The sequence below is a fragment of the Chelonoidis abingdonii genome, chromosome 2 (assembly GCF_003597395.2).
Source record: "Chelonoidis abingdonii isolate Lonesome George chromosome 2, CheloAbing_2.0, whole genome shotgun sequence".
Lineage (NCBI taxonomy): Eukaryota > Metazoa > Chordata > Testudines > Testudinidae > Chelonoidis > Chelonoidis abingdonii.
In genome coordinates this window covers 262,966,012-262,975,991 of record NC_133770.1, presented here as the reverse complement: position 1 = coordinate 262,975,991, position 9,980 = coordinate 262,966,012, and the positions used below count along the sequence as shown (strand labels likewise).

The 9,980-nt window shown below is 37.2% G+C and overlaps 1 protein-coding gene across 2 annotated transcripts in view; it reads right to left on the bottom strand.

Moving 5' to 3' along the window:
- Positions 1-295: 295 nt before the first annotated feature.
- The window catches only part of SPAG1 (sperm associated antigen 1), a 71,948-nt gene continuing 62,263 nt past the window's right edge, over positions 296-9,980 (bottom strand). For both annotated transcript variants that reach the window (XM_032801501.2, XM_075063133.1), the window contains 5 exons: positions 8,309-8,450; positions 4,907-5,033; positions 3,351-3,515; positions 1,455-1,829; positions 296-1,296 (listed from right to left, as the gene is read on the bottom strand). In XM_032801501.2, the coding sequence (XP_032657392.1) occupies positions 1,165-1,296; positions 1,455-1,829; positions 3,351-3,515; positions 4,907-5,033; positions 8,309-8,450 (941 nt within the window). In that variant the 3' untranslated portion in view covers positions 296-1,164. The remainder of the gene's footprint in view (positions 1,297-1,454; positions 1,830-3,350; positions 3,516-4,906; positions 5,034-8,308; positions 8,451-9,980) is intronic.

Sequence of the window (9,980 nt, the reverse complement as noted above, 5' to 3'; positions counted from 1 at the left end):
TTTAGAGAAAAATGTATTTTGTACTAATATATGCCTGAGACAAATTTACATGAAAATAACATTCCCAATCTCTCTCATTTTCATAAAGCACGTACAGGTTTAACGTACACTGGAGATGGAGTGTGGTTAAGTTAAACAAAAAAACTGAATAAAAGGGAAAAAAACACTGCTTTCAAATATGAAAATGTTGGTATAGAACAACTCAAAATAAAGCAGAACTGTTAACTTAAATTGAGTTTGTGAAACTACTATTTGTGTGTCTGTCTTCTCAAGCATGACTGACCAGAAGAGTAACTGGTGTTTTAAACAGTTTTTATAGGAGTTTCAAAAGAGTCGAATATCTTTATTTCTAATTGCAGCCACTTTTTCTTAGGATAAATTAAGAAAAAATTAATTACAACAGAATAAAACATTACGATAAGCACATAGTATTTCAATAATAGAATACAAGAGAGGGTCTATCAATGAAAATTTGTTACTACCAATAAGTACCGCTTTCAAAAACAGTACAAAAGCATCAGCAATCCTGCCACAAAAAATTTCCACACGTATAACAATAAATTACTCTCCTCTTTTCCATTTCAAAAACTTCACAATTTAACAATTATATTGCTTCAAAGAGTTCCATCACAAACTATCTATTTTGATTCACCTGTTGTTAACCTGTATTTCACAAACAGTATAAAAATATGATTTTTGTACATTCCAAGAAAGATGACATTAAGCAGTTATTTAACATCAGAAAAAAATTAGCACAAAGTATTTTCTGTAAAGACAGGGCTTGTCTATACAATGTGTTAGTCCGCACTAAAGGAGTGTGAATTCTAGTGCACACTAGCGTGCTGCACATTAACTGGCCCACATTGACCCTGCTGGAGTGCATAAATATATATATATGTATGTATATTCTAATTTGATCAATATATCATCAAATAATATGACCTATGTGATTAAATACAAACGTGCATTAGTATGTTATAGGTTAAAAAGTTCTGTAGTTACAAAATAAAAGAGCAGCAGATTTTAAATGTGCACATATTGTAAAAAAATACAGCAGCTTGAACAATCCAGGTAAAAGACTGACTTTATCCCATGCAAGTCTGCATATTTCATACACCCAGCCTACCAACATCAACTACACACATGCAAAAATTAAAATTCTGTTTAAAGTTCATAAACCCTTTTAAGGCTCTCCAGGTCTTCTAAAGAAAATTGGTGACTTTGCTTGTTTGAAAGAGAATCAAACAACTGCTGAACCTGCTCTTTTTCATTCTTGCTAAGAAGTGTCAGCACTACCTGAAAAAATATATTTCTTATAGTTAGTGCACGTAGGTATAAGTCTTCTATTTTTCTGTAAAGTGCTAAATTTAATAAGCTTTATATTTTATTGAGTTTTTTACATTTTGAGTTTAACATTTTCACAGAGAGAAACTGCATTGACTATATGCTCTTACCTTAAACCTCTCAACTTTACTCAGATAAAGAAGGTGCTGATACACAAGACCAGGATCTTTCCCAAGCAGATGACATTCCAGTGCCTGCATAAAGATCAGAATGGTATCCCCTTCTAGTTTGTTACTAAGCAGCATTGGCAATTTTTTTGGATCAATAATGGTTAAAAGATCTGCACAGGCAGCTTCATCCTTCTTGGCATTCACCGCATTTATAATCTGACCAAACTCATAGGCATTAGATGGTTCTGAAATGAGCAGTTTTTCAGAGATTTTCAATGGCAGACTGTTTTCAGCTCCTCCTTTGGCAACTTGGTAATTAAGCACAGCATCCTCTGAGGTACTGGTCTGTCTTTCCTCTTCATTACCCTCATTCACCTTCACAGGAAAACAACAAATAATTTTAATTTTGTCATACATAATATCTGAAGTTTCATAAACCAGATGACAGTATGTCCAGCACTGATATCACTAAATTAGAGTTTACCACTTTCTTCATCTTGTGGGAAGACTTTTTGGAACATGATGGCTAGTCTCCTTTCTATGTCCCACTTTGCCCTTTACAGAAATGGTATCCTAATATTCATGCAGGTTAAAAGGTTGTTTTTCTTCATTAGCAATGCATATTTTACACTTGTCTTCAGTATTTTGCACCCTCTTCTTAAGGAGAGAGCTGAAAGTTTTTGGCAGAAAACTAAACATAGGACCAATAACATCATAATTTCTAATATACATAGTAGCTACATGAATTATAGATCAAGAATAGTCATACTATATTTTAGTCATAGTAATTATCTACTACAAATAGGCTGTCTTTCAAAACATGAAGAGTCATGAAACTGGGTTAACACAATGAAAATTCAGGGGTCAAAGTCTCTTGAAATTTATAATACAACTTTTCAAAGAAGTTTTAGGGCATGTTATAACGTCTTTGTGCCTAGTCTGTTATTCTTTTCTCTCTTCAATAATCTGACTGTGTTCTCTACTTCTTACTATTAGGGGAGGTTTCTTGATCTCAGATGTAGTACATTTTGGTTAAAATGAAAAAGCCAACTTCTAGATTATGCCAGTTACATGAAGTTCCCCAAATCCCTTTGACTTTGATGGGATTCCTGCATTGGACCATTTGCCCAAATGGGTCCCTCCCTAATGGTTTATATTACCATCTTCAGTTCCAATTTTAATAAAAGTTATACAACAGTTTTAAAATGAGAGATCCAAATTCTAATCTCACACTATATAGAGCAGTAGCAATATTTCTTGTAATAAAACAAGGAAGAAAGACACCCATTCTTACAGGACGACAAACGTTTACTCACAGAGAAATACCACCATCAAATGATTCAGTATTTAACAACAGTGACTCAGTATTATCTGAGTGCAGTTGTTTTAACCTAGTGATATTACATCACTTAGTTATTGCAGTAAAAGAATCAAGGGGAAAACAGCATTCTCTGATGATTTTCGAGATTTTTCACCCCCACTCTACTTCTCCAATGCATATTCAGTATTCCATTCTTCCACCAAACTGCCAAGCCTAACTGAACGTATAGTCTCTGACAGCACACACAGCCACAGGGGACTCCTGGACAGCACAGCCTCTTGCTGGTTCCTCAAAAGCAACATTTGAAAGAGACTTGAAATGTTGCATTATTAGATATGACAGATATTTTGAACAGTGTTTGGGGGAGAGGGGGAGTCTGACTGGCACCAAATACACACAACATTAAAGATAGGAGTAAATTGGCATGTTTTTAAAATTAGCAAGCACATGAATAAACACCCTATATGTAAGACGTATTAGTTCAAAATATCTGTCAATATTACAGAACAAAAGCCCTATTTTAATCTTAAGTGTGTGACTTCAATACTGCCTGCTTTGCAAAAGAAGAGAAATACCTCTTGTATTTTGATTTTCTTCCTTTGCTTTTGCTGGCTACTGGCTCCAACATCATTTTTAATGTTAAGCAACTGGGTAATATCTTGTAGCTCCCTCTTTGCTTCAGCCACATTTGGATCTATTATAAGTACTTTGCTGAGATCATCAACACTGGCTTGGTAATTCTGAAAGGCAAAGAGGAAAAGTAAATTGTTTTCATAAAACAATTCCAGATGCCATAGTAGGAGAATTAGCTAACTGCCACACTCCTATTCACAATTATTCAGAAAAATGCTGGGATACTGACAACAAATGAGCAGAATAAATCTAAATTTAGATTTAAACGTATAATATTACTAAAGGGGAAAAAAAAAAGCTAAGAATGGATTCTCTGTTCTTTTAAACTATTGTTATGCAGCCAAATATTTACAGATGATCTCTGTAAATATCCAGTTTGTGAATAAATTTGCTCAGAAAATCCACCCCCATTAGTGAATGCATTATTAAATGATACTGCTTTTCCAATCTGGGTGTGTCTGCCCTGTTTTCTCACTGTCTGACCTGTGACCCATTCTGGACACAGTGATAGATGATTTTAGGAAATCTATATACTTTAGTATATGTGCTAGGTCCACCCATGCTGTGAGACCTGTCATACACACACACTATAAATACACTATGTAAAGCGTATTTCTGCTTATGTCTTCAATAAAATTGCAAACATCTTTCTAGAGAACACAAAAGATGGGAAAGTTTTTTAGATTCTTGTATTTCTTCCTATATTATTATTTTAGGAAGAATAAATGCATCAGTGATCTCTGACTATGTGTTTGGCTGGTTAAATCACTCTCAGGTTTCACTGTCACCTATATTAATTTCTATGGACTACAACGACACAAAGAGGTCAGTTGAAGCTGATCAATTACAGGCTACTTAATAGAGCTAAGGAAAACATTTAACACAAAGCAATACTTTGTCTTCCCACTGGTTTTGCAGAGAGGTGAAATTTTCCTTTTTTTTTTTTTTGCTGCTGCAACTTTGCATTTTTTTTTTTTTTTTTTTAATAAGTAAAGGAATCTGATTTTGTCATCATGCTTCCTAAAGCCTACATTTGGAACTCATACTAGAGTATGAAGTCAACTGAAGGAAAAAAAGTGTACATTCAGTCTGCTACATTACTTGGTTTCAAGCCATTCCTTACCTGCATGCTCAGCAATGCTCAACACTGGGAGACCTCAGCAGGGGAAGGAGATTGTACGAGTAACAGAGAAAAATTAAAAAAACAGTAGAATCTTATTTAACTCAATTCCAGTTAACCAAAACTCTGAGTTACTTTCTGACATTACTGCATGCATGAATAAATTATATGAAAGCATTATTCAAATATTTCTTATGGCCTCAAAATATTTGTACAGTGCTTTACTTCTGCCAAGTGCTATACCAACGTTAATAAATAACCAACATTCCACATCTGCCTTGTATTTACATATCCACTGTAACTATGTGAGTACATTTGAATGAGATAGCTGCAAATTTAAAAATATTTAGGAATACCTGCCTTGTTCTTTTTTCTTACCTGTAGTCCTTTGTATGCCAGAGCTCTTCTGTAAAAAGCTTTGACATTAGAGACTTCTACCTGAAGAACATGATCACAATCCTGTTTAGCCTCTTCATATTGATATAATTTTAAGTAACAGAGAGCCCTAACAAAATACAATAAAATACAGTTCAGTTTAAGGGAATTGTAACATATTGCAGTGCCAACAGTTTTTGACTCTCAAAGGTTAACTATGCTGCTTGTTAGAATTCAGCATCAATTGATTTTTTTAAACTTTGGAGTTCTTCAAAAATATTTATACACCTCTACCCCGATATACCGCTGTCTTCAGGAGCCAAAAAAATCTTACTGTGCTATAGGTGAAACCACATTATATCGAACTTTCTTTGATCCACTGGAGTGTGCAGCTCCACCCCCCCGGAGCGCTGCTTTACCACGTTATAGCCGAAGTCATGTTATATCGGGTCGCGTTATATCAGGGTAGAGGTGTAGTACAAGTTATAACAGCATTAGATTTATAATATTTCCACGTGGCCAATTCCTGCAATCTTTTCTCAGACAAAACTCCATGAGACTTTTACAGTTAAATTAAACACATGGGTAAATGTTTGCAGTATTAAGGCCTATGTCAGCATAATACACCCTAATACTGCAATGGGGCATTAGTTCAATAGTGGCTATGGAAAAAAGAGTACCACCTAGTAAATCACTACCACTACTTTTGGCACCACTTTGCAGCCAGGTATTACTTGCAGGTCACATCCAAGCACTGACCCAGTCAAATCCTTCTTAATTTGTGAGAGTTGATGGGATTACAGCAGGTTTAAGCAATTCTTTAAAAATGAATGCTGCTGCATTGCTGTTTCTAACCATCCAAAATAGGTAGGGATATCCTACTCTTCCAAGTGGCACTAAGCATATCAAACACTGGGTGAAAAGTCTCTTCCACAGGCACTGCAGGAAGATTTAAAAAGGACACCGCATGATCCACCAAACTGTGGAACTGCACAGCGTCCTCAGAAGGCAAGTAGCCACTCCCTCATGTTCATCTGGGATAAACATAATCCATTTCCAAATGCTCCTGCTCAAAGGGAAAGCTATCTCCTCATCTTCCTCCTCAGAAAGCATTTCTGGCACAATCATCTGTAAAGCTGCCAGATCCGAGGATCTCAGGACTGCCATATCCTTTTCAGAAGAAACATTTCCTCTCCTCCATGTGGAGGGTAACTGAAAATTTCCTGAAGTGGCCCCCAGGACTGCCAATCTCCCCCGCAACTGGTTTTGGGGTTGCAGATCATAGAGTGATACAAATCGAGCCACAGGTGTCTGAATTCTTCCTCTAATTTCCTCTTGGTAAAGATCCAGGTCTGGATCAGAGGTAGAATGAAACAGGGATAACAACGGCTCCACACGGGAATATGAAGATCCATCTCTTTGTGGGGATCCTGTAGGGCCATAGGAGGAAGAAGCATAAGGTGTTCTAGGGAAGAACCAGAAGCGCCTTCTGACCAGTTCTTCCTAACAGGAGACAAGGATGATGATCTTGGAACCGGGGAAACATGCCTCCTTTTGGAAACCTCATATCTGGAACCAATGAATATACCAGAAGGTGAACTTGGGCTGCCAAGGTGAAAGAGCTCCCTGGGACCAAGGATGTAGCTGGAACTGACTTAGACATAACAATGTATATGAAGAAGTGGACAACATCAGATCCAACATTATACACTAATCCATCTTCCTTGCTATTGAAGCTGGGGATGGAATGGTTCTTCGCTTCGTAACTGTAGAGGTCTTGTCAGAATCAGACAGATCCAAAAGTTCTTAAGCATGGGAACTGGCATTGCTACCAGACAGTTATGTCCCTATGCTGCTTTTTCTTCAATGCCAGGACAGATGGAACTGAAGGAGCTATTGGCCCCCATTCTGTCACCAGTTCATTCCATCCTCCTGGATCTGGAAGTGGAAGTTGGAACTGACGCTGGTCCTGCAACCTCAGGAGTTCAGCCAGGGTCAGCATCTGCAAGCATGAGGGTTGGTACTAGTGAGGGTGGCAAAACTGTCTCAACTTCTCTTCCAGAACAGGGTTATTTAGATCTGACTGCATGGTCATCAATTTGGACATGCATAGTTTTGGGGGCTTGACTTGGGGAGCTGAAGGAACATGATATGGCCCTGACAGGGGCTGCAGCTTGTTGGAACTGTTCAGTCGCTGAGAACCACTGGAAGCCCCAGGAGCTGAGACTGGCCCCTTAGACCCAAGATCTGAGGACAGATTGGATCCAAAGAGTCTAGCCAGGAGAGCTATCTTGAGACAGAAGAACTGCAAATGAGTCACCCTGTCCTTGCAAGCTCTGGAAGTGAAAGTCTGAGAAATCAAACATCCAGAAGGTGAATGTCCTCTTCTCAGGCACTTGAGACCCCACTCCTCTCATCAGATGCCAGGAAAACAGTTAGGCAAGAAGTGTACCTCTTGAATCTCAGGTTTCAGAGTGGTAGCCATGTTAGTCTGTATCAGCAAAAAGAACAAGGAGTACTTGTGGCACCTTAGAGACTAACAAATTTATTTGGGCATAAGCTTTCGTGGGCTAAAACCCATTTCATTGGATACATGCAGTGGAAGATACAGTAGGAAGATATATATACACACAGAGAACATGAAAAAATAGGTGTTGTGATACCAACTCTAATGAGACTAATCAATTAAAGTGGACTATTATCAGCAGGAGAAAAAAAAACTTTTGTAGTGATAATCAAGATGGCCCATTTCAAACCGTTGACAAGAAGGTGTGAGTAACAGCAGGGGAAAAATTAGCATGGGGAAATGGCATCCACTCCCAGTCTTTATTCATGCCTAATTTAATGGTATTCAATTCGCAAATTAATTCCAGTTCTGCAGTTTCTTGTTGGAGTCTGTTTTTGAAGTTTTTTTGTTGGAGAATTGTGACTTTTATGTCTGTAATTGAGTGTCCAGGGAGGTTGAAGTGTTTTCCGACTGGTTTTTGAAGGTTATAATTCTTGACGTCTGATTTGTGTCTGATTTAATATTGGCCAAACCAGAGAGTCTCTACGCAAAAGAATAAATGGACACAAATCAGACATCAAGAATTATAACATTCAAAAACCAGTTGGAGAACTGAGAGTGCTGTAGCTGACACTGCTAGAAGAAGGTTCTATCACAAGACAGCGCAGCATCCATAAGTGGGAATATGCAGAACCACTTGAAGAAGGAGAGAGAAGGTTTAAAATAAAAATAATAGTTATCTGAACCACACCTCAATCATGGGAAAAATCTAATTCTGTTTATATAAGAAGGTGACTCAGGTAGTACAAAATTAGTATCTGCAGACACAAAAGAAAATCATCATCATATATTCTTATTTAGTGTACTTACAAAGTGTGGCAGAGATTTCAGCTTTTTACCTGTTAGTGTAGATAGCACATTCCTTGGAATTTAATTTCATGCACTCGTTGTATTTCATTAGAGCTTCTCTGTATTTACCCTTCTTTACAAATTCGTTTCCTTCATTCTTAAGGGTCCTGAAATTCTCTTCAGCTTTTTCACCTTGGTAACAAAAGGACTAAAATGTTATTTAAAAAAACATCTGTTCATTAGGGTAGATTAATAATCCACCCAGATTAAGCAACAACACACTGCCCCTGGAGTAGCTGGAGGGTCACGATATTGATTCCCTGAGTCATAATCTCTCTCCTCGTCTCCCCACTGCTCCCAGAAGGAAACAAATTGTACCATGTATAAACCTGGCACAGTGTATGCTCTCCAAATGTGCTGCTATACATTGGGAGAAAGGGCAGAGCCAAAGTGCCAAGTTTTGAAGAAAGTCAAACCACTAAACTGGTGAAAGTCACTGGAACCTGAGTTTGTTGAAGTGCTAAACCAGCTTTTCACAGCAATCATAGTAATCAGAAGTAAAAAAATAATCATATACTAAATAGAAAATGTTGAATGATGTGTTTCTTAACATAATAAAAAAATCCAAAAAATAAGTATCTGAATACTTGTAAATTAAACTATATAATGTCTTAAATAACTGTATATAGATGTAGTGTATCTCCCTGGTTAGCAAAAAGAAGCACCAAATTTAGCATAAAGGCTATATTTAGTTGCAAATCAACATGTTTTAATGGTTACAAACCAAAAAGAATCAACTTTCCTTTAGGAAAATAACTACAAAGTACAAATGTGAAACAAAATTAAAATTGATTTAAATCATGATTAAAATCAATGATTTAAATGACTTTGATTTTAATCAATACACCTTGGTTACATTTGCCTCCCTCTCACATTCCATCCTTTCTGTTTCATCCTCTTGTTGCATTTTGTCCTGAATTAGGCTGCAAGATTTCCTGGGAAAGACCTCTTTCTTACTATGTGCTTGTAAAATGCATAACACAGTGGCCACCAGTCCCCACAAATAACAATTAACAATAACATCATAGCCCTTAGTGTGCAGCATTGAAAATCTAAATTTACAGCTATTAAAAATCCCGCTAGGCTTAAACGTGTATAATTTCTTAGAGTCAGTGAACCAAATATAAAGAGACCCACATGCTTAACAGATTGTGTACATGAGGATCATTTTAGCCAATAATGAAACTGAATAAGGTCTAGGCGTAAAACATGGCAGCCATTCTGCACTAGAAACACTACACAATAATGTACTTAGGGGAAAATAAAGAGTAACTTATCCAGTTGAAACCAGAGGGGAATTAGACAGACAGCATGTAAATAGCCTGAGTCAGAATGTGGCCAGGACACCAAGATTAATTCTTCCAGTTGTTGCTAAGAGTGCCAGGTGACCACAGATTTTGTATCTGAAAAAAGTACTGTCCAATAGCCCTGTGTTCAGGGATTAGCCGACTTGAGCCAGCTAGTGTGTGTGTAACAATGCCAATGAAGACAGCACAGCATGGGCTTCAGAATAGGCTAATGAGTCGATATTCAGAGTCTATGGGTACGTCTACACTGCACGATTATTTCGAAGTAGTTTAAACCGATATTACAAAACCGATGTTATAAAATCGGTTTTGCGCGTCCACAATGCGATCACAAAATCGATTGCTTGTGTCCATG